This window comes from Papio anubis, chromosome 7 (assembly GCF_008728515.1).
Source record: "Papio anubis isolate 15944 chromosome 7, Panubis1.0, whole genome shotgun sequence".
Lineage (NCBI taxonomy): Eukaryota > Metazoa > Chordata > Mammalia > Primates > Cercopithecidae > Papio > Papio anubis.
Window position 1 is genome coordinate 126,288,502 of NC_044982.1, and position 27,787 is coordinate 126,316,288.

At 44.1% G+C, this 27,787-nt stretch overlaps 1 protein-coding gene across 23 annotated transcripts in view; it reads right to left on the bottom strand.

The window, feature by feature from the left end:
* Window positions 1-238: 238 nt before the first annotated feature.
* TPM1 (tropomyosin 1) overlaps window positions 239-27,787 on the bottom strand; it is a 29,386-nt gene continuing 1,837 nt past the window's right edge. For 3 of the 23 annotated variants that reach the window (XM_003901020.3, XM_003901022.3, XM_003901025.3), the window contains 7 exons: window positions 15,309-15,442; window positions 12,755-12,872; window positions 11,503-11,573; window positions 10,653-10,728; window positions 10,163-10,225; window positions 9,796-9,865; window positions 239-1,071 (listed from right to left, as the gene is read on the bottom strand). In XM_003901020.3, the coding sequence (XP_003901069.1) occupies window positions 989-1,071; window positions 9,796-9,865; window positions 10,163-10,225; window positions 10,653-10,728; window positions 11,503-11,573; window positions 12,755-12,872; window positions 15,309-15,442 (615 nt within the window). In that variant the 3' untranslated portion in view covers window positions 239-988. Of the gene's footprint in view, window positions 1,072-1,531; window positions 2,275-6,010; window positions 6,209-8,282; window positions 8,366-9,795; window positions 9,866-10,162; window positions 10,226-10,652; window positions 10,729-11,169; window positions 11,246-11,502; window positions 11,574-12,754; window positions 12,873-15,308; window positions 15,443-23,481; window positions 23,817-27,787 lie in introns of those variants that run through there. The other 20 variants (XM_003901021.2, XM_009210341.1, XM_003901019.3 and 17 more) reach the window with 16 other exon arrangements.

Here is a 27,787-nt window from a genome sequence, read left to right on the forward strand (position 1 = left end):
TGCAGATATACACCAATAACATTGAAAATGACGTTTGGAAAGGGCCTCTCCTGCTTGGTTATAACTTTAACAGACCAAAATAACGCTGCCTTTAGTGTTTCTGAGAATCAACACATGAAACCCAGTTTCCCCTGGACTCTGGGATACCGTTTTGAGAACCTATTTGTGGCGGAAGGCAGGTCAGTGGCATGATCAAAAGTCCACAAATGAAGAACATACAAATGACAGGACCACCAAATTTAGAAAATGTCCTACAATGTGCATTTTATTCCATGTCATTATACAATGTTTACATATAGTTATAACTCTCAAGAAAATGTCCTTTACCAATTGGATGTAGTGTCTAAATCTTTCACTTTAACATGAAGAACTGAAAACAGTGGAAATCCACATTGTTATCCTACAGATTGTCATGAGCTGCACGTGTGCCAATCAGAAAGGAATGGAAGTCTCGGAGAGCAGCGTGGCTTACAGACCCTTGGCTTTAGTGAATTCAGGCATGCGGGATCCATAGTCTCATCTTGTAGTAAAACTCAAGACAAAATAAATTAGTGTTGGACAGAGTTCTACACTGAACAATGTTGAACAAAGGACCACAGGGGGACCTTTTGTTTAAAGTAGCACCAATCCACACCTGATTGTGTTTCCAACATTCATCTTCCTGTTGACTCTATCATTGGCACTTGAATGGAACTTCTTCTGCTTTAGTGAGGATTCCTACACTGACTAAGCATACCGTGTTGCTAAACTCTCTACAAAGCGTGGCAACATCAACCCGGGAAATGGCACATTTAAACCAGGATCGCCCTGACATGGGCTTGCCTTTTTGTGTGTGTTTTCTCCACCCCCTGACCTAGCTGGTATTTCGTGGATGTTTCTGTGACAGTGGTAAAAGTAAATAAAAATGCATTTAAGGGGTAAGCAGGTGTTTAAAAACAAAACAAAACAACAACAAAATGAAAGAATGTGGTCGCAGCTAAGGAGGTTTTCACATGTTGTTTAACTCCAGTAAAGTCTGATCCAGCATCTGATGCATACTAAGGTTTTCTTCTTTGGCATGAGCCACTTTCTCTGTGGTGGGATTAGAAAATTAAGTCATCAATAGCTGTGCTTTGGACACAATGGTGGTTTGTACATTTAGGCAGGCAAACATCAATCACAAACACAGGATGAGATGATTAGAACTAGGCATGCTTGTAAGACATTACTCATTTCTAGACAAGAACCTAAGATGGGGGGAGGACGTCTTTGACCCAAAGGAGCCATGGCACGGATTCTCATAGAGCAGTCAGGTGCACCTCCACCAACAATGCACTGAAGATAAAATGCACATGGGGTTTGCTGAAGGTTCACTGACTGTGTGCCGTGGGAACAGGGAGAGGTAAAAAACCAAATACAGCTGCAGCACTGTTATACAGACTGGAGAAGTTACAAACGGCAGACATTTTGGAGGTACAGGCAGTTAAAAGTCTAGGAGTTGTGCGGTAACACAAACTCACAAAAACAAAGATGACATAAATAGGTTTTCTGAGAACTTTTAAAATGATTTATTTCTGTTGCTCATAAAAAATTATCAACATGTTTCATGCACACTTCATTAGGACATTCTCTTAATATTTTTATAGTGTTCTATGTATTAGCATGACATTCTCCCCAGACTCCAACAGCACCATTAGACTGAGTAAAGCATACCTTTCAGACAACCAGGAGCTTCTGGCATGAGTTCCTGTTTTCAAAAGCTATTTCGCCCAAGCATAGGAACATTTAATCATATTTCAAACACTATACCATATGTTTAGAAGTTAGGAATATGAATATCTAATAGGAATATATATACACACATATATATGTATACTTAAAGTAGGACTCATGGCTGTCGGGAAATAGAAAACATTTTTTTGGGGGGGAGCTCCTCATTATTTATCAGTTCAAACAAAAGGACCTGCTATTTCAAAGAGCAGTGCTGAATTGACATAAGTATTTTACCATAAAAGCTGTTTTGTGATTAAAGAGAACATAATTATTCCAGCCATACAGAGAAAAATGCAGGCAAGGCCAGCCTTTCAGCCAATTCCTTGTATTTGCATTTCTGCAGAAAGCAACTGTTTTCAACTCTATTAGTTGAAGGTAGGACAGTCTTAGATTTTCTGCACATGGGCTCCACTCCTAGAATTCAGCCCAAGTTTTTTCACTCTTAAGTTTAATCCTCATTCAGAGCCAGCTTTAGTTCATTAGTGAGGCGGCGGTTTTGCTCAAGTTGCTGGTAGAGTTGATCTGTACAGGTCAGCAAGCAGGTTAGCAGAAAAGAGGCAGAAGGAAGAGAGGTTAGCAGACTGGGTGAGAGGCAGTTAATAGAGAACAGAGACCTCAAGCAGGACAGCAACTGGTCACTTGCTGAGCAGTTTACTCTTACCCCATAGTCACCTGTCCTGCATTCAGGAAGGGTAGATCCTAAAAAGCTTGGTAGACTTAGGAAGGGTCAGAATTTCTCTCTTGGTGGGGAGAGGAGGGGAGGAGGAGCAACATGATAAGAGGAGGAGGAAGAGTGCGCGTTCCTCTTATACCTCACTAAATCACTTTGTGAGCTGAGCCATACATGAGCTCACTTTGTGAGCTGAGCCATACACTTTGTGAGCTGGCAACAGATTTGGGAATGGAGGCCTGGCTGGAGGTGAGCCCAGTGCGACATCCACCCCTTGCTAGGGCTATGTTAAACTTAGCGACCTGCCCGGTGCTGCCCACCTCTTCCAGAACCCCTTTCCTCTCCACTCACAGGGCAGGCTTTCTCCTCAGGTAGTACCAACTGGGGGTTACTGCTTTTGCTGCACTGAAATTTCCTGAAATTTGGAATTAAGTCCCTGTCCTTCCCCCAGTCACCACGATACAGCGTACACATTCTGACTCTCATCTAGCTTTGATAGTGTTATCCATTCAAACAGCAAAAGAACAAGCACTTGTCACCACTCAACACTGATTTAGAATTTATCTGCTTACTTCTTTTTTTTTTTTTTTTTGAGACAGAGTCTCGCTCTGTCACCTGGACTGGATGCGGTGGCGCAACCTCGGCTCCCAGGTTCACGCCATTCTCCTGCCTCAGCCTCCCTAGTAGCTGGACTGCAGGCGCTCACCACCTCGCCCGGCTAATTATTTTTGTATTTTTTAGTAGAGATGGGGTTTCGGCGTGTTAGCCAGGATGATCTCGATCTCCTGACCTCGTGATCCACCCGCCTCAGGCTCCCAAAGTGCTGGGATTACAGGCGTGAGCCACCACCCCGCCCGGCCCTATCTGCTTACTTCTTGAAGAGGATGGCATTCATGTGTGGTGCTAATGGATGTGTATAAAATGAACAGAACTTGCAACACCTACATGAAGACCAGCGTGATATACAGTTTACACACTGACACGTGATCTGCTTCTGGGGGAAAACAACTGCAGGAGTGTCTGTATCTGACGATCCAGGGGACACCCACACTATGACAAACAAGAGCCTGCTCTGCACTGGCAACAGCCGGAGGATGCAGGGTAGCTTTGAATGCTGGTGACAACTTGGACCTAGAAATACTTCATGATCTTGAAAAGCTAATAGTCCTACCCCTGGGGAAAATGTGCCTGCAGCCCCCAGGTCTGTTGGGAGATTGAGCAGTTCTCACATTAACATTCTCTCATAAATGGTAGGACATGGGAGGATGCTATGCTTGTTATGTTTTCTCGCTTGGAATATCTGCTGCTCTGTCCTCCTCACTCATCCACATTTTCTGAATATGCAAAACCCCAGTCATATGTCAGCTACCTCCTCCAGGGAGCTCCCAGTCAGAACAGTTCTCTCTTCCTTGTTGGCTCCAAATGCACATGCCTATGAGTTCAGACTCGCTTCACTCCTCTATCTCCCCACCAGATGGCCAGCTCATCGAGGGCAAAGAGCCTTTCCAGCCCATCTCTTTACACACCCCCACTGCTTCCCACGGTGTTTTGCAAGTGACATATGCTTGGGGGTTGCAAGACATAAATCCCATGACTACATTCACACTACGGACACAGGGAACTGTCACCATGGGTAGGGAGCATGTCTCAGTTTGCTGAGCCCAAATGTTTGGCCAGGCTAGAATGGGAGAACTTTGGCGAAAATCTGGAGAATCTAGAGGGTCAGTGTGAACTCAGCAGGAAGGACAGCGGTCCCTCCGACAGCCTCCTCTGGACCTGCTCTGCTTCAGCTGCTGTGGAGCTGGTGTGCATGGGTGGCCGAAAGGCAGGCACAAGACATGCTCATATCCTTGGAAGTGTTTTCCCTCCTGTTCTATGGAGACTCCCAGCTGTCTGAAGCTTCAAGTGCCCAAACTCAGTGATGCTTTTGGTTTGGCCTCCACTGGAGCAGCTGTAGCTATGACCTGGCCCTTTGAACCAGAAGCCTGGGCTCCAACAATTTCTTGATAAACTTGACTTGCTGTTTGCCTCTTGCACGTGCACACCTTGGGCTACTCCTGACCTGCCCTCCCAGTCCATTAGTGCCCCACTTCCCCTTGTAGAGTGTACTGATAGAAAGTGTGAAAGTCTCTGGAAGGATTTCCAAAAAACAGATGTGCCTCCAGAATTACATGAACATCTGCTCAGCAGAACTTTCAGACTTGGCATTTTGTCTACGTCAGGAAGCAGAATTTACTCAGAGAAGGGTACTCTTCTCTTATTCTGAATTTAAAAAAGAACAAGGAAGGAATCATAGAAGCAGGCCCAAGGAGCCTTAAGAAAAACATGAAATCATAGAAGTCTTTATACACTCAAGGGAGAGACACTGTCCAGATTCTAAAAGTCCACCATACTACGACCACAATACTTTAATTCTCAGCTTTCTTTTAAAAAGGTATTTCCTCTATGCTTTGAAGTCTCTGTAGAGTGAGAATGACACTATCAAGTTTGTCCAAATTTATTTCAGTATGGTGGTGTATCAGCCCTCTCGGGCTACAAAAACTATATACAAAACATGCAGATCATCCATGTTAAAAAAGAAAACCAGGAGAAATAAATAGCTAGATTGTTGAGGAAGGAGAAATGTTGGGGATTATGACACTAAAGTCCATATAAGTTAAAGTTCTAATTTTTACAATGTATTTTTTTTTTTTAAATCAGTTAATTGCTGTTTGTGAAATAAAACAGAAGCCCAAATGAAATACAATTGTCTTCTGAACAATTTCCACCAACTATCTTTTTGGGAAGAAAAAAAAGAAACTTTCATTGCTGTATTTTAAAAATGTCCACAAATGAAAACACAGCCATTGAACACAAAAATTATGAACAATCCCTCCAAAAGAGTATGTGCTAAAAATCACAAATCACGACTGACCAGAGTAATCATATTTAGAAAACCTAAGGTGTCATTTTCATGACCAAAATAAAAGTGGCTGAGTCATGAATATACTTCAAAAAAGCTTGAACTTTTCTTTGTGCTATAAAAGGATGATCGACAATAACCAAAACTTACATTGTTTGAATCCAAATTCTTTCTCACCCTTCTCAATGTATAACTTCCTAGTAATATGGGACAGCTACGGAACCATTCATCATGAGCCTTTGATTAGTTAGCCAGGTCCTTGGTCCCAAGCAGGGCCACCGAAACATCAACATAGAGGAGTCACTACATCCTGAGCTAAACCTCCAGCAAAGGAACACACTGATCAAGCCAGACCTTTCAACTCTCAACAAGCAATGTCCCCTGTGTGTCCCAGACTCCAAAGCAGAGCCATCACAATTCCCCCAAAACCCCCACAGATGTCCAGACCTCATTCTAACCTTTGAAAAACAGAGGGATGCAGGCCTGGGTATTCTGTTAAAGTTCAACAAGGAACCACTGCTTTAGAAACTCCTGATACAATTCTATATAGTGTTCAGAATTTAAAAAGAAAAATACAGCAGCAGCCAAACACTAACCCTCATATATGTGAAGCAGCTTTGTAGTTTTATTCAATGTTGAAACTAAAATGTCAATAAATAAGAAGTAAAAAGAATAGCAAACAGAAATAGCTTACACAGTGTTTATTTGACACTGAAACGAAGAGCTTCTGTACAATAGAAAGCACAGTGTGTGCCTGGCTCTAAGGCAGGATGCTAAGAGAGAGAACCAGGGTCAGCTGGAGAACAGACAAATGCAGAGCTCAGAGAGGTGGGACATCCAGCTCGACGAGGGAGTCTTGGGAGAAGTGAAGCAAAGAAACTTATCTGTGTGAAGATAAAAAGGTGGGAGGAAAAAAAAAGTGGCGCGATGAGAAAAAAAAAAAAAGAGAGAAAGAAAAAAGAAAACCAAACCAATAGATGACAGCACCTGAAACACAGACAAGAAGCAGTCATGCAAAACCCACTGCCAGCCGCACCCTTGGGAGGTCGTCCCACCTGAGGCCGTCACAGGCGGCCTTTCAGCAAGGGTCCATTTTAAGAAAACCCATGAACAGAATTTAAAAACAAATTTTAAGCTACACTCATCTTTCAGAATATTTAATCATACTTGATGCAAAAAGTTTTTCCCAAAGAAATCACCACATTTTAGTACTGGAAAAGACCTTAGAGACAGATGATCAGCTCCACCCCCTCATTTACAAATGAGGGGTGAGAAGACAGACTGTTCTCTGGTTTCCATGGCAACAGTCATGTCTCTAGGGGCTTTTTTGTTGAGTGTGGGGATTCTATAACCTCTAAGGCCACAGGCACATGCCATACTCTTCAAGTTACCATTTTTCCTGCATGGGTAAATGAATGACAGGTGGGCTTGGAAAATGACATTTCCAGCTTCAGTGGAATTTAGGGTGATATTAGAATGAAGAACTCTGAAACATTCCAGGTTAGAATTTAAAGTAGTAGGATAAGTTTAATATTGAAGTTTGGTTAGTAATACGTAAATACGTAAATTAGTTGTATCTGTTGAAGGTTCTTCTCATGATAACAAGACTACCTACTCCAACTCTTACTGCCTAACAGTAAAATGTGGGCCATTAACTCCCAAGCTCACATTGTACAATCTGTGTTGAATTTCCCATTTCTTTGACACAGGTTGTGGTAAGTATTTATCGTGGGTATTTTAATTCTTTTCATGAAAACAGAAAATTAAAGGCTTAGTTACTCAGCAGAGGGTTCTTTTCACTCTAGAATTCTTTGGGTTTTTTTGTTTTTTTTTTTTTAGACGGAGTCTGGCTCTGTCACCCAGGCTGGAGTGCAGTGGTGTGATCTCGGCTCAGTGCAAGCTCCACCTCCCGGGTTCACGCCATTCTCCTGCCTCAGCCTCCCGAGTAGCTGGGACTACAGGTGCCATACACCACACCCAGCTAATGGTACACAACCATCTTTAGTAGAGGGCGGGTTCACCGTGGTGGCGGGATGGTCTCAATCTCTGACCTGTTGATCCATCGCCCTTGGCCTCCCAAAGTGCTGGGATTACAGGCGTGAGCCACTGTGCCTGGCCTACTCTAGAATTCTTAAAAGTAAAAGAGATGATCTTTTATAGTACCACTGTTAGGGCTGTATTGGATCATGCCAATTTCCTTGTCCTCAGATTCTCAATAACCTGACACTTTAAGGGTTCCTTCAATTTCTATTTATTTTATGAAAATGATTATGTGGCCGGGCGCGGTGGCTCAAGCCTGTAATCCCAGCACTTTGGGAGGCCGAGCCAGGCGGATCCGAGGTCAGGAGATCAAGACCATCACAGCTGCTGAGCCGATCTCTAAAATACAAACCCAGCGAGGCAGTGGCGGGCACCTGTAGTCCCAGCTGCCGGGAGGCTGAGGCAGGAGAATGGCACAAACCAGGCCAGGAGCTTGCAGTGAGCTGAGATCTGGCCACTGCACTCCAGCCTGGCGACAGCCCAGCGACTCCGTCTCAAAAAAAAAAAAAAAAAAAAAAAAGAAAATGATTATGTTGTACTTAGTTGAATCTCAGGAAACAAAGTTTTGATATTTCTTGAGACGTTCCTGTACAACAAACGGCATGGCCGTCTGGTTTTACTTGAGTTTAGCTTAATTTCCCAAAAGGATAGTGCTCAAGGTCACTCATTCTAGTTCACTGCTCTAGTTTAGCACTTACAAAATAAAAGGATTCTGAAAAGAAAATGGTTTGTATAGACACTTAATCTAGCTGGCCTTCATATTGGTAGAAAGTGAAAAAACAATAACTATTCTAGGTTATGACAAAAAGGGTGAACACAAGAGTGCAAAGATGGAGATCTGGGAGCAAGGAAGGGATGGTGGTGAGTTTATTACATTAGCATGAGGGCAGGGTGTAAGCAGGCAGAGTGGATGCACGTTTACATGGAAGTCATATCGTTGAGAGCGTGGTCCAGCTCCTCGCTGATGGCTTTGTACTTCAGTTTCTGAGCGTACAGCTCGTCTATGACCAGGAAGTGGAAGGCAGAGGTGCAAGAACATGGAGAGTGATCAAGAGATGGAAGGTGAGTGAGGGTGGTGCATGCACCATCCCAACACAGCAGCAAGAAAAGGGCAATGCATGAAGGGGTTGGTGTCGCAGCAGGTGGCCAATGCAGGAGGCGTGCGTTTTGTTTTAAATAAATTGAAACAAAAACAAAGAGAACAAAACCCATTAGAAAATAAAATGAGAAAGACTCAATACGAAAATCATAACAAATATGGTAGGTATATCAGTAAACCATGTTAAATCCTAAACGAAACCACAGAAGGATGTCTCCTGGTGAGGGGAGACAGGGGCTAATGGAACATCTTTCTTTTGCAGAGCTATATTTTAATTACACTGGAGTAGTCAGCCATCTGCAGCTATAAACAATGGGAAAAAAAAATCCAACAGCAGTGTTTTGGAAGAACAATTTGTGACTACAGCCTGTAGTCCTTATCTGGCTCCACCTTCAAACCACCGACTTCCTGACCACACTAGACCACTGGGATAGTGATTTCTTAGTGTCATTTAAGCTACTCCTGTGGTCTTCCCACTCAAGGTGCCTATTACTGGTCCAGGAGGCTTGAAAAGCAATGAGTGCCACACTTTATATGGCAGTGGTATGGCAAGTCTGCAATTTAGTTTTGTAATGCTGCAGGTTTCATACTTTGCTGCACTTTGGCAGATCATTTTGCAACCATTTGTCATTCTCTCTTCTCCACTATTTTGATTATCTGTACCAAACACTAGTTCCTTCTCTAATCCCTTCTGTGATGTATATATTTGTTTGTCTTTTTTCTTTCTTGTTCACAGCTAATCCTTCACAAACCTCAAAGCTCAACATTTAGGATATCGGTGAGATAGAGTGGTTATTACTAAAATAAAACCTAAGTGCCTTAGGGGAGAAATGCTTAAGTATAATTTTTCCCTCCTCCTTCAGGATATAAAGTAGTTTGATAAGATAATACATGACTTAAAAAAACCCCCAAATCCTTACTTTGAATTCATACTTGGAAGAAGATGGGTTCTTCTAAAAACAAGTCCACAATCACCACATCATTCCCAATTTAATTAGGAAGTGACACTAAAGATATAAAATATACTGAGTCATTCTCACCTATAAGCACCTCACTCACAATGAAAAATAAACCTGCCACACTTCTAATGAGCATGAAGTCAAGCTGGATGGCATCTGCCACTATGGCTGGTAGCTAACTAGTCACCTGGTGAGCAGAAGACTCAGGTTCATGAGTTTAAGAGCCACAGAGGAAAACCCCAGAGGACAGACAGGAAGAATGTGCAGGTGCAAAGGAGCGTATCAAGGTGGATGCCCTTGAATTGGAAAATTGTTTTGCCACATCACTATTTCACCAGAAGGATTAAACTAAAAACACTACTTAAGATCTTACCTTCTAAGTCATCAATGCTTTTCTCCAATTTAGTTACTGACCTCTCCGCAAACTCAGCCCGAGTCTCAGCCTGTAATGATTTATTTGAGTTAAAGTTGGGAAGTTTGGTGTTTCCCGCAGCTACAAACACAGGGAAACTAGAGGATGTAAATGAAGCACATCACCCATAAAGTGGATCTGAAACTACTTGTCAGTTTCAGTCACCTCTGTGAGAAATGGCAGCTAGCACTGTACACACACTCCAAGGCAACCTTAGAATATTCCTGACTTGGATCACTAGAACTTTAAAATGAAAAGGCCCTGACCAGTTCCATGAAAACAAACTCATTTAAAATCCAGTTGGCTTCATCCACAACTCTCATATTACCTCCTTCAGCTTGTCGGAAAGGACCTTGATCTCTTCCTCATATTTGTCTTCCTTCTGCGAGTACTGTAATTAGAAAGAGCATTCCAGATGTCAGGCTGCAGCTCAATCTACTCATGGCTTCTCATGCAAAGAACTCGCCAGCCCAGCCAACAGATGTTAAGGATCTCTTAGGAGGTAATGGAACCTCTGATATCGAATGGCACACTGCAATACATTCTCTGCTTTCTTGCCTATTGTTTTACATGGGATAACAACAAGATAACTTATCCACTTGGCACTTGGTTTAAATTAAATTGATGACTCATATCCCTAAGATAAAATAAATTCTCTAGTTAATAAAAAGAATTTGTTACCTAGTAACTCTCCAAAAATCACCTCACAATATTGCCATTTACTAAAATGTCTACTGTATGTGTTGCTTTCACTGGCAGGGCCTCTTTGGAGCAGCTCTTAAAAGACGCCTTTCCCCCACACCATGCTCCTGGCCTACCTTCTCAGCCTGAGCCTCCAGTGACTTCAAGTTGTTCGTCACAGTTTTCAATTCTTCTTCAAGCTCGGCACATTTGCTAACGTTTTCGATCAGAGGCAGAAAGGGTGGGAGACAAGCCAAAGGAAGGAGGAGAGAAAAAGGAGAGGGATGGGAAAAAATGAAAACCGAGTCCTAGAGACGAAGGGCTGCCTGAAAGTAGCCAAATCATCGGGTATTAAAGTGTTTAGTTTTGCCAGGAACACTGCCCCCCAACCTCGCAACAGCAGAAGGCAGGGTGACAAAATCCAACAACTTTGAAGTGCAATAATTTGGCTCCTTTTTTGGCTGCCCAAAGAGCATTTATGAAGGGAAAACAAAGGAGCATAAAGGACCAAGGGAAAGCACTTAAAGCAAGATATAAATAGCAGAGGGTGAAGTGAAGGTGCAGTCGTTATACCAAACGAACCAGTAGGCATTGGAAGCTGAAAGACGTCTGGGTTGCAGTGAAACCTAAAAACCACACATGAGCCATCAGTACCTTATCCTCTGCAGCCATTAATGCTTTCAAGGTCTGATCCATTATTCTTAATTGTTCTTCCAGCTGTCGGACTTGGCTGTTAGTGGACACAGGAAATGCACAAGGCCATTCACAAAATCAGTGTGCAGGTAAGGCATGCAGTGATACACGCATTCATACATAGACACCCCACACGAGTCCTCCATGTTCCATACTCGTGGCTCATCCACATCAAATGAGCACAAAAGGAGCCCGGAGCTGAAACAGGTAATGTGCAGCTGCCAGAAGGTCATGCTGTTTAGTCACTGCTCTGCAGCACCCCATTCGTGGCCTCCTGGCGCCGGGCCTGCTTACCCTTCTGAGAGCTCAGCCCGCTCCTCTGCACGTTCCAGGTCACTCTCAATGATGACCAGCTTACGGGCCACCTGCAGCAGGAAAACACAACACACACACCATGGATCTTGCAAGTTTTGTGTAGGAGGGCAGGGGGGTAGCGATCAGATCCCATCAGGCACTAAGGGTTTTGTCTACAAACAGTATGATCCTCTTTCTGGTAGACTGGAGAGCAGCAACTCTCCATTAGGAGTGCGAGCAGAGAGGAGATCAGAGGCTTCTGCTCAGACTCAGAATGGTCAGCTGTGCTTGGGCAGTCCCAATTGGAAGTCTGATCTGGAACTGGCAGCCAGGCCAAAATGTGGAAGGAGGGAGAAAATACAAATTCACAATCTCAAAAACGGCAGTAGGATGAGACATATACTGAAAAGGTGGGGGCTGCCAGGAAAACAAAATAAACCTAAGAACTCCTTCAATTCGATGGCTGATCTGTACATCTACCTCCTTATTGCAGAGGAAGAATAGGAGAGACACGAACGTGACACAAGTTGGTAAGATAATTGACAAAATCAAATTTGTATTTAGTGGAAGAACCAGAGAGAGGAAGGGAGCCTCTGAAGCAGATCAAACTTGTGAGCATAGTGTAATCTGAAGGTAATAATGATAATGAAAAGGAGGGGCAATGCTGTTTCAGGATAGCCACAATGTGATCCAATAAGGAAAAAACAGAAATCTTAATAATCATATTGCCTCTTATCGCAGGAGGCTGTTTTCATGGGAACATGACCAGCAGCAAATTCTACTGAAAATCTGCATTGATAATAGTTTTCTACCACCCTTGAGGAGAGAGGCCTCCATGAATCCACTGAGAAACTGTCTGTGGTCTCTGGGTTGCCCAATCTGGATGTGCCAGGTGACTCTGAGAAGAAGTGGCTTGCACCATGACAGCATGAGAGCCTCCTTTCACAAGACACAGGGCCCAACTCTCCCTTCTGGCCAAAGATCTTCTGTCCAGGTCTTTGTGGTTTGGGGAGAGGAGTTTTGGTCCTTCTTCCCAGTGCCACTGATCGGCTTCCTGATAAAGCCTGGGATCCCCTAGCAGGATTACAATGAGAACTGTTTTCTGGAGACAAAGGAACTTTGCTTCTCGAAACCACCCATTTCTGCCAACCAAGCAGATGGCCTCACTGAGGAATCAAGACTGTGCATTGCTCCCTGGCCTCCTGAAGGCCACTGTTGGAAGTCCACAAGGCTGTGGGCCCCAGGACCTGACCTCTTCATATTTGCGGTCGGCATCTTCAGCAATGTGCTTGGCCTCTTTCAGTTGGATCTCCTGAATTTCCATTTTTTCTTCATCCTTTTGGGCTCGACTCTCAATGACTTTCATGCCTCTGGAAAGAAAGACAAGCAGGAAAACCCAAGATTTAGAGCTGACTTTCCCAAATGCACACTGCACTGCTGTGGCCTGTGAGGCTTAGTGTAAGTGGTAGACCAAAATAGAGCACAGAGCTACTTTTATTTTCCAAACCAGGAAACAACAATTTCCAGAGCTAAAGGTGGAAAAAAGAGACACATTTCTCTCTGTTCATTCACTGTGAATGAACTCTCTCACCTTGAGTACCGATCAAACTATCAGGCATCTAACATTAATGATAAAAGGTACCATGTCAGGATCCTGTCTGAATCTTGGCAGCATGAAACCGGAAAAGCCAATATGCTTTACTATTAAAAAGATAATGAGATTTCTTGCCTTTCCTGTGGGAAGCCTCAGCTTGCACATGAATCAAAGCTAGAACAAAATCAAACTTATCTTTATATACCTCTTTCTAGAGAATCTTCTTACCCTGCCAACCATAAGCAAAAATATTAGACTTAATAAAATATTAGACTTAATATTAGATTTAATAAACTAGTAGGCCCACAAAAAATGCTGATATTTGACCATTTCAGACAAGTAATAATGGCAATTTCCTATGGTTCAACTGAATGCTTCAAATTAAGTTTTACCTGTAATGGAACCTTTTCATGACAGCAATGCTGGGAGACAGGCCTGACACTGTCCTCTATACTGAGTGTATTAGGGTCCTATGGCATGGTGTTATGTTTCAGAAAAATACTAACTGACCTATGATATTTTACAGATATATGGAATAACAAGTCATGTAAAATGGAATTCATTTATCAAAATTTAAGTAGGCAGTATAAGTGAACCACTATTTTTTTATTTTTATTTTTTGAGACAGAGTCTCACTCTGTCACCCAGGTTGGAGTGCAGTTGCGTGATCTTGGCTTGCTGCAACCTCCACCTCCTGGATTCAAGCGATTCTTCTGCCTCAGCCTCCCGAGTAGCTGGAATTACAGGTGTGCACCACCACACTTGGCTAAGTTTTGTATTTTTTAGTAGATTTAGGGGTTATGCCATGTTTGCCAGGCTGGTCTCGAACTCCTGGCCTCAAGTGATCTGCCCACCTCGGCCTCCTAAAGTGCTCGGATTACAGGTGTGAGCCACTGCATCTGGCCCACTATCTTTTGATGAAGCACTGGAATACAGTTGAGGAAATCTGGGTCGCAGTCTTGGCTTAGCCACAAATATGCTGTGAGCCTTGGTGCAAGTCACATTCGTCTCTGAGCCCTAGTTTTCTCATTTGTAAAACTAAGGGACTAAATGACCCCCAAGTCCCCTTTACTTCGAAGTCTAACATTACCAGACTGCCTTTAAGGTGCACTAACAAGTATATTTCAGAAAGAAGTCAGCCACAAAAACCGCTCTTATGTGTACACTGTAAGAGATGATTAGGCATCTTAAAGAAGTCCAAAATGCTTGGTTGGTGAAGAAACACTAAGCAGCAGTGGATAATGGCCTAAAAAGTTTAGCTAAAAATCTTCTCCAATCCTAAAGTCTGAAATCACTCTTTATACCGGGTACCTGGTGGCAGGATCACTTCAAAGAGTGAGAAATGGACAAGATGACTGACTGCCTTCACTTGCCCAGGTCACAGCACAGATAGATACACATTCAGTGTTCTGAGCCCTTCATGCTATGCCATCCCTCAAGCAGCAGAACGCTCTCTCACTTCATGGAGTCTCTCTTGAAGTACTTCCATGCAAAACGGCAAATCCTTAATTCCAACAGTTGAGCATAAGGGAAAATGCCTTCTAGACCACCCAAGGCTGTGCTGGTCTATACAAACCATGCTTTCCTTTACTACCACAGAGCTGAATCTTAGAGTAATGATTCAGCTAGAGCCAGATTACAGCAGAGGAGGACTCAGAACACACGAGCATCTGACTATTTGTGTGCACGTGTCTTGTGTGTATAGAGACCAAGTCCAAAATATTTTACTTTTGCAGACCGTATTTCTGCTTTGTGTTTTTTCTTCCACCTATTTGTTAAGCTATTTGACAACTGATAGTCCACAGTTCCTTTATTTAGGCCTAAGCTTCCTTGGTATATTATAAAATAAAGTTATACTTTAACAAATGCACAACTGCTCTGTGGTCAGTAGGAATGAAAGGGCCAACTCGTATCCCTGACACTTCTCCTTTACATATCTGTCTGCCTCATTAGAGGGTGAGCTCTGTGAAGGCAAGAACAAGATCTTCTTCTTCTTTGTAACCTTAGGGCTTAGGACAGTGCTTTGGACATAGTAGGTGTTTCACTGATGCTAAATGAACAAAACCAACTGAGTTATACCTGGGATCAATAGAGGAAATGATCCCACCACCAGGGGACTGAAAAATTCTTAAACCTCAAAGATCACGGGAGCCCTCCGGTTTATTCCACCAGGAAAGGCAGCTGCAAAAGATGGCTGATGGGGCATTCTCACCTCTCACTCTCATCTGCTGCCTTCTCAGCTTCCTCCAGCTTCTGCAAAGCTGTTGCCAGACGCTCCTGGGCACGATCCAACTCTTCCTCAACGAGCTGGATGCGTCTGTTCAGAGAAGCTACATCGGCTTCAGCCTAGGTAGAGAGAGTGAAAAGCATTTCAGAGTTGGGGAGAAAGTGAAGGCGGTAGCTTCAGGAAATGGCTGGGACTGCAATGCTGATTTCAGACAGGAAGATTGTCTTGTGGTGAGCTACCTTTAAGTGCATTACAAGCCCTTATCAACTCCGGAGTTCTTGGACACATTCATACATTGATTCATACAGTAAACATCCACATTTGTGTATACACAAATCTATACACACAATTCTCATCAGACAGATCATTAGCACATGCTCTTCCACATGGTTCCTTTCTTCCACAGATTTCAACACCCTGGCTTTACTTGCCTGTTAAACAAGAGCGTCATCACAGCCACCTCACTCACTGGGGGCCTGAAGTGTGAACTGAGACAAGACTTACCCAGGCTCAGCCATGTAAGACAATAGCAGTACAGCCAGAAATCGGACTCAAGAGTTTCACGCAAGTCTTTTCTTCTAGCCACTTTATCAAAGGATCCTTACAAAGGAACTCAAATAGTTTAAAATTCAGGGGTTCTAAAATACACACCACATGAAGGCCCAACACAATCCAGTAACCCCTTGTAGAATAACTGGCCTCATTGGAACAGAGCCAAGACAAATTTCCCAAGTGTTTTTGATGTAAGCCTATGAAATTTCTTCGAAGTCAAGGTTAATACAAGAAAAGTATCAAACTACTAAAAAGAAAAATAATACAAGTACTGTTTTTACTTGGTATCTATGTCTGAAATAAAATGTTGGTTTCTTTGAGAAGTAATGATTTTTTCCCTGTCATAAGAAATTGTTGCTATGAGTCTCAGAACCCTTGTAAGACTATGATGGTCCATTATACACACTTGCACTGGTGGCTGTTTAAATATTGTGCATGGAAGTGGGAGGCAGAATTTACTCATTAGGTACAATATCCTCATCCACTGTGAATGTATGTTCACTAAGGGGTGGCAGGGTTTTCAGAACACTTAGGAGTTTTCTAGAAATTACAATACACACTTAGGGACCCATGGTAATAGGATAACAAATTTCTCCACATACAGCCCTGTCTTTGCCATTGACCTGTAAGCTGCTCGCATCCAGAGAACTCACAGTTCTCTGCACAGAGTACGGGCTCAGTAAGATAAGTAAAACCAACCTAATTTTAATAAAAGCAATGTTCTTAGCTTATGGATCCACAATACAGAGTTGGAAATGCAAATGCAGTTAGAGACTGTGGTCAGTCTTTAATCAAAGGAATCTGAGAACCTTCAGCTCTTTGCTCATCTAGATTTGTAAGATTTTAAATGCCAAGTTTTATCTGAGAAGACAGGTGAGTAGGGCATCTCCAACCACGGTGAAGGACTCTATAAAAACATGTGAATACACTTTTATCTTGACAAAAATGTAGTAATTGGTTGATGGAGGCAGGGAGCAGGGCAAATGTGAAATAAACCGGAGGAAGAGCATTTACAACTGTACTGCCTACGAAGTAAATCATTATCAGTGCACAGCTGGTAAATGGGCCCAGCTAGGAATTACTGGCAGATGACTGTTGTTTCTGGTGTGTGTGTGTATTGAAGGGCAAGGGTAATAGGATAACAAATTTCTTAATTATAGAGAAGTGTCTTTGAAAAACCATTGGGCGTTTTTTTATTACTATTACTGGAAGGATGTATATATTAAGGATATACTTCTGGGTCAGTTAAGATTTCTTCACTTTTCTATATTTTCATTTTCCAGTAAAATTCTATTCCTTTTGAGGGTGGAGGGGAACTCAAAGCTGAAGCAAAAACAAAGGGCAAACAAAACAAAACAAAATTAAAAACCACACAAAAAAACCAAGCACACAATCCAAAAGCCCTACAACAACAAGAAGCCTCCGCAGAGGGTCTAGGTTATGTATTCAAAAGCACTGTGCACTTTCTTTTCTTTCCTCCTTTCTTACTATTTTCAATATGATGGCAAATATCCTTGTTACAGAGGCTACGGCCTATTAGAGCAATGCCAGCAAGATTTTCAAAACTTTTTTGTAGCTACCAAGTTCTAAGTTCTCTGCCCTGCTTTAGATCTGGGCCTAAACCTCAAGGACTTTGTACTCGCAGAAAGATGACTGTTTACGTTTTGGGGATAGAACCCTCTGGGTGACAGGTCTCTATCCCCCAGCTCCCCACACAGCTGAGTCACCAGAAAGGAAGGAGACAGCACCTCATGTTCATTCCAGCCTCGCACATGAGATCTCCCTACCCAAAGGGCCCCCACCAATCCATCCGTGTCTTCCCTCCGATCAACCCCACCCCCATTCTTTCCCTGAGCTCTTGGCACTGCGTTTACAGAATGCTGTTGTCTAAATGCCACTCCTGTGTTTCCCCAGGGTCGTTCTGTAGAACCTCAGACTCCCGGAAATCAGAAAATATGTCCTACAGGAATACTAGCCAGCAGGGCTTCATAGAGGGTGCCCCAGCAACAACTGGGCATGGAGACCCATTTCTAGGTGCCAGTTTGTGATACAGAGAGAGGAATGGTAGGGCACACACAGCAGACCTGAGGGTGCCTGCCCCTTCCTGAGGAGGCCCTGTAAATCCAAAAAATAGGGTCTCAACTTTTTAGCTAGAAGGATCCCTAGGCATTGTCCACATCAGCAATTCCCACAAGTGACTGAGTGTCAGAATCAACCCAGAGATGAGCATCAAAAAAATCAAAATTTCAGGTGGGCGCTGTGGCTCACGCCTATAATCCCAGCACTTTGGGAGGCCGAGGCAGCTGGGTCATGAGGTCAAGAGTTTGAGACCAGCCTGACCAACATGGTGAAACTCTACTAAAAACACAAAAATTAGCCAGGCGTGGTGGAACGTGCCTGTAATCCCAGCTACTCAGGAGGCTGAGCAGGAGAATCACTTGAACCCGGGAGGCAGAGGTTGCAGTGAGCCGAGATCACGCCACAGCACTCTAGCCTAGGTGACAGAGCAAGACTCTGCCTCAAAAAAAAATAAATAAAAAAAATTTAAAAATAAATAAATAAATATTAAAAAAATCAAACTTCCAGGCCCTGTCCCTAGGGATTCTGATTCAGGAGGTCAAAGGGGGAGGGCAGGAATCTGTACTATAAATAAACAATCCCCTTTGCCACCACCCAAAGAAGCTGGCCATTCTTCTAGCTCTTGACTAAAAAGAGGCGGCAGGAGGGAACTCTGACCCTGGGCACTGAAGTATGCGGAGGCCATAGAGTCATCAGTGGGAGACAGGATTAAAATCCAAGTCACCAGGCTCCTGGCATGCCAGCTCTCCACTTGTCACTTCTCCTGGCTTCCCAGAACGTCATGGAAACCTTGGAACTGGCAGTTCTCACTCCTGTGGTCTTTATCTCTTCCGACATCAGATTGAGATATTCTCCCGCCCCCATCCCAACTCCCCAAGAAAGGCCTCAGGGACAAACCCTAATTAGGACTAGGAGAACAGCTGCTGCAATGCAAATCATCCACTAAAGTGATGATCACAATCTTTTTGAAATTAGGCAGGATATAAAATTGAAAACTTCATAAAACAATGCTAATGGGTAATAGGAAGCTCACGTAAGGACATGGAACATAAGGACACGGAACATTTACTCCCTGGCCCAGAAGTCAATGCCTACTGCCCCAGAGGTTTCAGAGCAGGACAGGCAGAGGGCCTTTGAGGTTAAAGCCAGGACCTGGGAGTAGTATCTGAGGCACACCTAACTTTATGGGAAAACCCTGAACCCATGACAGGCTCTGCAGGCCCTATTACATTGGCCTAGTAGAATTTTTGTTTGGTTTGTTAGAATTCAAGATATGTTTAATTTTATAATTTAATCAGGGCTACTTTTTTCTCTTTCTTATTTTTACTTTTTATTCTGATTTATTATGCTCTATGCTCCAAAAGCCCCACACCTCTCACCTTTACTAGCTTTTATTTCTGGTATTTTTTTTTCTAAGTTTTGAGGTTATTTCGATATTTTCTAAGGTTCTTTTCATCATGGCACCTGGGGATTCTTAAGGACCTGCTGTTGCCTCTGCTGGTACAAGCCCATAGACACATGACCATCTGTTATTTAAAAGCACATATAAATAACAAGGCATTTGGGGAGGGTCAAGACCCTGGACACAAATTATTTCTAGGCATGTAAATCACTCTTAGTGTACTAAGTTAGCTTTCTTCTTCTTCTTCTTTTTTTTCTTTGAGATGGAGTCTAGCTGTGTCTCCCAGGCTGGAGTGCAGTGGCGTGACCTTGGCTCACTGCAACCTCCGCCTCCCGGGTTCAAGCGATTCTCCTGCCTCAGTCTCCCCAGTAGCTAGGATTACAGGCACGTGACACCATGCCCAGTTAATTGTTGTATTTTTAGTAGAGATGGGATTTCACCATGTTGGCTAGGCTAGTCTCGAACTGCCGACCTCAGGTGATCCACCCGCCTCGGCCTCCCAAAGTGCCGGGATTACAGGCGTGAGCCACTGCACCCAGGGGAGTTAGCTTTCTTATAACAACAGCCCCACGTGCTGACTGCCAGTGAAGTCTTTCAATTTGGGATGATAGTTTCTTTTATTTCAAAAGTGCTATTGTGTTCTAACAATTAATGAACTACTCAAAAAAGAGACTGCTGTATTAGTCAAGGCTACCAATGTCTTCCTGCAGATCTGTTTTTAAATAACTTCCTGGTGCTTTGTACTTGAGGTGCCTTATAATGCATATGACCCTCCTCTAAGGTAACAGCCCAAGGGCATGCACCCCATTCCCCCACCCCAACATGGTACTATATAGAAATCAAGGGCATGCCCACCCCACCATAGTATAATATCCCAAATCAGATTTGGAAAAAAAAAAAAAAAAAAAAAAAAAACAACCTTTTACGAGGCTTAGATTTTCATGAAATCCAGATGTTTCAGCCAATGCAACCACAGAAAATTAAAAATGGCAGTGACTTTTACTTTTTGAAAAAGTATTCCAGGTAAGGCTATTAAGAAAAAATACTGGTGGGAGAATATTATATTCTAGAAATCAATCCTCTGCAATATGTTTCCAAAGTCCTGACTGAACCGGGAGTGGAAACTGGGATGATCAAAGGTCAGGTCCTTTTTATTTTATGCAAACTGTAGTTATACGAAGAAGGTTTCACCCAACTTGCTGTGTAAGACCAAGTGACCACAGCCAAGCTAAACTTCTGCCCTTATATGGTAAGGAAAGGGGGGAAAAACACTGATGACATTAAGGGGCACTCCCATGGATAACAGATAAACACAACCTCCTGTGTGTGTGCCAAAGCCCATAATTTACGAGGCATATTTGTATAATGAGGGAGAACAGACATGAACAAGGCATTGTAGTGCCTCTGCCTTGCTTACATATGAAAGCAGAAATCGAGAGTGTACATTCCAGTTACAGCCACTCTGGGAGTGCCAATGCAAGCACAAAATGCACCCTCGGTTTCCTATCCCGGAAATATTTACCAAGTGTAAAGAGGGAAAATGCTGGGAATTTTTGTAAATTGGTTATTTCCCATGATTTAATCATGTTACTAATTAAGAACCTTCTGGCCACAACTCCCTGTCTCCTTGTTTGCTGGATACTACTCAGAAAGGAAGATTCTTCTTGCCTTTTTTTTTTTTTTTTTTTTTAAAATAATGAAAAAAGCAAACAAAACCCTAGTGGGTCACAAGATCTGGAGTCAATCATGTCAAGCAAAATAACCTCATTCCAACATTTTGAAGGATCCGCACAACTTGGAAACACAGACTAGGAGGAAGTAAGGGATGGCTGCTTTTTCCAAGGTAAGGGCTGGTTTAATAGGGCCTATTAACTACAGTCTGAACGTTTGAGTATTTGAATTTAGGCCAACTCTCTGGTCAAATATTTTTTGCAGTGGCTCATGGTTTTGTCACTAAACCTTTATCTTTGCTGCCAAAAGAAACTGTTACTGCTAGCTTAACTCACAGCCCAAGCTACATCTAAATACCTAAGGTAGCTACACTTCAGTTCCAATTTCAGAAGTTAGGAACAACTTGCAGCCTGAAAGTCTCTCTTCAATGGTCTGATCCAGTCCTCAAGTTGCTGTCTTAAAAGGTTCTATGTTCAATCACCCAGGTAGACTGCTTGCAAAAATTACTTAAAATGAAACCACTTAAACCACTTTTGATATAAAGCCGTGAAAAGAATGAAAGTATTAATTATCTTTAGCCGACTGGCACAGGAAGAGTACTGTTATAAAAACGATGCACAAAAGATGCACATTAAAATAAAAGTAATAATGTGCCCTTCATAAAATTTATCTTCTGTGTCTAACATCAATCACTAGGCCAGGAGTCAATACAAGGCTCTTCCGCATAGGGTCACACATACTCTTTCCTAGCAGGGTGAGAAGACCTCAGACTTCTACCACTAACACCACTTCAACCCATCAAACATGCCTACCAGCCTGTCCACTTCCTCTTCATTCAAGCTCCCCGCCCCAAAAAATGTTGATTAAAAGCAGTAAATGAAGTGTTTTATGATGTCATAAAATGAGCCAGCCATTTTTAAGACCCCCTGCTGCGTGGGGAACTGAAGGTGAAGGAGCACTGTGTTGCCAGGGCTGTGCAGTTTTAATGACAGTGGGCACACAGCACTTACCCTGCTGCGCCAAGCACCACTGTACTGTCTGTACATAGTAACTCCTTTAACCGACAGGAAGATGCTGTTACTACCCACACTTTACACTGAGGGAACTGAAACACAGAGGTTAAGTAAATTGCCCACTGCTAGTAAGTAGTGGAGCCAGGATTCAAATTCTGACAGTCTGGCTCCAAAGTTCTTGTTCTTATCCATCATATTCTATATAGTTCAAATGGTTCAACGACAGCTGCTAGCCAGTTAGGGAGTCGGAATTAGTTTACCACCCAGCCAAGTTCAGGGATATCCACAGGACTTTTGCTGACTCGTCCTATAAAGCAAATACTGAGAATTATCTTTCGCCTATTGATTTCCTTTTTCCTGCTTGTATTTTATCTGAAACTTTCTCTAGTTGAGCTTTCCTCTGAAGAGGACCATTTCAGATCTTGAAGTTTCTGTGGCCAGCCATACAGCCATTTACAAACACTTAACCAGAACGATTTACTCATCTCAGAACAGCCCCGTATATTAAGCACAGCAAGACATCATACTATCGCTTGTCATAACATTCCTAAGGTGTTTGTTTCAGTATCTTGATTAAAATACACACACACACACACACACACAAAATCGACAAATATCAAATACTATACTACCTCTGAAATCCTGTTCCTGTTTGCTGGATACACTTGCCTTAGAAGAAAGGAAGGAAGCCAGGTATTACATTTAACAAGGGGGAGGGGAAGCCCGCAAGAGAATACACCCAATAACTGTTGATATTTCGCCAACTTTTTCCAAGACTTGGTAACAAAAGATTATCTATCTGTACGAGAGAGGAGCGAAGGAGGACTGCTGAAGAAAGGGAAGGGTGAAGGGTATTGTACTATATATTAGCTCTTCCAGCAGAACGCGGCGCTGTCAAGCTGTCAATGGCTCTCTACCACCTCAGAGACACAGGCCTCCGGGAAACCACAGGGTCGACGGGGACGGCGGAGTGCAGCATCCCCGGGCCCCAAGTCCACAGTGTCTCTCCCACTTGACCTGTCGGCACCCCCTTCTCAAAGGTACGCATGTCCAAGAGGAAGGACCTCCTCCCACTCCACTCTCAGAGTAAAGCAAGCCAGCAGCGCAAAGTGCACCTCCCGGGGACGCAGACACACGACCGAAAGCCACCACCCCAGAAACAGACCCTTCCTGGGAAAATGCTCCTTCCAGAACCTTCTCAACACCGCCCCTGCTTCCCCTGGGAGCGTTTACTTTAGATCAGCGAGATGGAAAGGAAAGGCTGAGAATAGGCCGGGCCCCTCCCCAGAGCCCGCCGCCAGCTGGCCCAGGTGCGCCAGGTGCGCCCTGGAGGCGTGGGGACTGGGGACCGGAGCCTGCAGGAGGGCCCTGCTGGGCGCCCCGGGGCTGCCCGGGGAGGATGCGCCTCTGGGATGTGCGGGGTGATGGGTGGGTCCCTTACGGTCTCCCTCAGCTTCCTCTCGTGGTCCAGCTCGCGCTGCAGGGTGCCCGCGCGCTCCTCTGCGGCGTCCGCCTGCTCCTGCAGGCTCCGGATCTTCCTCCGCACCGCCTCCAGGGAGCTACTCCCCGCCATCGCGCCGGACCGGTAGGCGGGCAGGCGGGCTGCAATGGGAGAGGCCGGCTGCTGCCCTGCGGACCCGGCTGCCGCGGCTGTCCCGGCTGCCCAGCGCCGGTCCGCCCCGCCCAGGCCTCTCCGTGCGACGGCGGCGCCCCCTGCGGCCAGGAGCAGTCCGGAAGTCGCGGCCTCCAGGGCGGCGCAGACGAACCGCAGGCGGGCGCACGAGCGCCGGGGGCGGGCACGGCAGGGCGGGGTGCGCGCCGCGGATCCCGGGCCCGGCCGGGGTACTGCGCATGCTCGAGGCGGCTGGTAGAAAGGCGCGCCCGGAGCGCGGCGGGGGTACCTGGTGGGCTGGGCGCTCCGGGAGGCCACTACACGAGGGTTCTGGCTTCCACTTATAAGGCCCCTCCCCGGCGCCGTGGTGACCCGGGGAAACGGAGCTGGCTGCTAAGGGCAATAGCGACTCCTGCTGGCCGCGGGAGCGCTGCGCTCCGGAGTCCAGATTCCCATGCCCAGGAGCCAGAGAAGCTGAGCTGCGGGTCTGGAGCCGGAATATGCCCTAAAGGGACTGATCCTAACCACAAGATTATAACCCCAAAGGGACTGATCCTAACCACAAGATTATAACCCCAGCAATACCCCCATTCCCCCAAACTTCACGAAGTGAAAAGCACCCACGTGTAGAGCATAGTGGTTAGACCTCCTGTTCTAAATGCAGTTTTCCTACGTTGAATCTGGCGCCTAGTTTCCTGCTGCGTGACTTCGACCAAATAACTTGTCTTCTCTGGGCGTCCTCTGTAAAAGTGGGAATAATAATAGTACTTTCCCCATGAGGTTGCTATGAGAATTATGAAGGACCATAAAGCGTTTAGCACAATACCTTGTACATAGTTAAAAACTCAAACGATAGCTACGATTAAGAAATAACACAAGCACTGTTTTAAGAGTCAGGCTGAGGCCCATAAGCAGCTGTGTGATCCCAGGCCAACCTCGCTGGGGCTCACTTCCCATGAAAACAGCCATCCAAAGGGTCTCTTGTCTTTACAGCCTTCTTTGGTGTCAGACCAGCCTCTGCCATCTCCTGGAATCCGATCAATCCTGGGCTGGACTGGGATGCCTTTAAAAGGCGCCCCAAGGAAAGCCACAGAACCCTATGAGAGAACCTCTGGCTACAGGTGGAGAAAACCACTGCAGATACAATCTCCGCTGATTTCCCCCTTGTGATGTATTCTTAAATGCCTTCTAAGTCTCAGGGCTTTTTCTCCTCAGCTTTGTCACAGAAAGCTCTTAAAGCCAGCTCCCTATGTGTGGGAATAATAAAGAAAACATGCTTGACAACCCTCTCCTCCTCCAAGCCCTAACAAAGAACTTTTGCTTTCCTGACTCATTTTCTGTGGAGTTCCTCATAGCCTCTGCTGAGACTCTCACAAATCCCAGCTTGGGTCCTTGCATCCTGTAGGTGGGAGCGTCTCGCTTTGTTTTCACGTGGTTTATCTGGTCAGGCGGGGAGGTTACAGCTGGTCCCCTAAGTGCAGAGACTGTGGGCCTCCAACATTGAGAATGGGGGAACCGGGTGTCTGGGAACCTCCAGGAGCTGCCAGGAAACTGCTGGACACTGGCAAGTGCTCTAAGCAGCCAATTAGTGACTTAATGTCCTGGGAAAGTCAGTTGCAGGTGAGTTCATTTTCATGCTGATGTCATTATGCAAGAGTTTAGAAGCGTTTTCTCACCCTTGTCTGCAGGTTGGAATCATTTGGGTATTTTTCAAATGCTGCTGCCTGGGTTGCACCCCAGGGATTCTGATTTAACTGGCCTTGGGTGCATCCTAACTGTAGGTTTTAAAAGCTTCCTAAGTGATTATGTTTAGAGGAGGTTGAGAATCCCTAAGTTAGGAAGTAAAGACCTACAAAGGGATAAAGACTCACATGCTATAAATATCAGATATATCACAGTTACTGGGGAAGAGATTGGGGGCCAGAAAAAAATGGAGTCTTCGATCCCCTTCAGCCTCACTTTTGACTTAGGTGGAACGACAACACAAAATTCGAAACAAGACCATCAGGGATACTACTCCTGGATGACAATCTTCTAAGCTAGGAAGAGCCCACTTCCAGAATAGGATTTGTAAAGTACATCAGTAAAGTAGCAGAAAAATGTTTTTAGTAATAATAATTAAAAAAATGTAAAAGTGTTTTACACTGGTGAACAATGACAGTAAAATGTCCTAAGCCCAAAGCTAATATGATTCCACCTCAGGAAACTGACTTCTCCCTCACCCCACTTCTCCCTTTTTCTAGTGACATCTGTCTCTTCCTCCTCAAGTTCTGACTATTTTGTAATAAATAAAAGCTACCACTCTGAATACGGTCATGCACCACATAATGATGTTTCGGTCAACGAGGGGCTGCATATATATGAGAGTAGCCTCATAAGATTATAATAGAGCTAAAAAATTCCTATGGCCTGGTGATTTGTCTTACAATTGTTGACAGTATTCAGTACAGTAACATGCTGTACAGGTTTGTAGCCTAGGTGTTTAGTAGGCTATACCCTCTAGGTTTGTGTAAGTACTATACACTCTGTGGTGTTTTCACAATGAAGAAATCACCTAACGACACGTGTCTCAGACTTTATCCCCCTTCGTTAATCAACAAATGACTGTATAGCATTTCTTCACTAACTTCTTCAATATTCCTACGGGCTCCAAACTCCAGACAACCTAAAGTGTCCTAAAAGGAAATGTGATCAATACACTACCAAAAAAACCATATATGCCAGATTTAGGGGCAGTTCCCCAGTGGGAAAAATAAGCAAAACAAGATCCAAGAAGGTCCCTCCCCTGCTGCTTCCCACACCAGCTGACTTTAAATAACTTCTTTTCCATTTCTGCCCCACCCCATTCCAGTGCTCCCTTCAACAAGACTTTTCAATAAAGACATGTTAGCACTGCATAGTTATAATAATTATTATCCTTTTTTTTTTTTTTTTTTTTTTTTAAGAATTGTAGTAACCTTTTTCTCCCTCTTTTGCCTTCAGTCTTACTGGGCTATTTTCAAATTCTCTGCATTCTTTTCCTTATAAGGACTATCTTTCCTTCATCTATCAGCAGCTCTTTTGAAAAAGCTAAATAAACGTCCTGCTGGAGAATTTGCGGGAGGCAGGCATCTTTCATTTAGCCATATATAGAGCAGGCATCTGATCTGCATTATACAAAGTAGGCTCAGAGTTATATATGGTTTTTGGCTCTTTTTCCAAAGCCAGGTAGTTTATAATTTAAATGTTTTAGTGAAATCAGTGCTTCCCCCAAATCCCCTTTCCAGGAAACTTTTCACTGAAAATTTCTTTTTGTCAGATTCTAAATGTCCTCTCTGGATTTCTCATTTACAAAGCACACCTGGACATACATCTCAAGCCTTTCATGCTACAAAGGCCTTTACTAATTTCAAGACCTGAGACCCTTCAGTTATTTGCATGTTACTTTCATATAAAAAAGTCTGCTGTTGCCCTTGGTGTTTCAACTGCTGGCATAGCTTTCCCTGTGCTCACGCATTCTTGGAATTGTTACCAACTTCCCAAGGAATTCTTTTCTAATTGGGCCTCTAGGCTTAATTAGCTTTTAGCATGGAATCCAATGGTGTGAAAAGAAGTTGGTCCTTTGGCTTGACTTTCTGAGGCAGAAGAGGCAAGCCCTCAATTAAAAAGCTTCCAAAGGGCAGTGGACAAAGAGCTTAGGAGGGCCTTAGCTGTGTGCATCACCCCTGCAACTATGTGGCGGTTGTCAAAAGGCTGACAGGTGGGGGCGGGGCCAGCAGGAGGGGCAGGGGGCAGCTAGCTCACTATACCATATAAAGCACTGAGCTATATATAACTCACAGCTTACTTTCTGGACCTAGTGCCTTCAGACTGCAGACCCAAGCAAGTATCATCTTCCCAGGCAGATCTTAAGGGGTGGATTAAGGCTTACGCTAGTGAGAAAGGAAGCCTCAAAGTGTCTCTGTGCCTCACCATGAAGTGCAGCCTTCTAAGTAAAAGTACCATTGTGTCATTTCTTTCATTTAGAGGCCAGGTTCTCTGAACCCTGACTAGACCCACCACCAAAATCCAGAACTTCCCACCCACTGGAGAGGGCAAAAGGAAAGAAAGTGAAGAAAACCTGGCATTCTCTCCACAAACCTTGGTGACGACACCT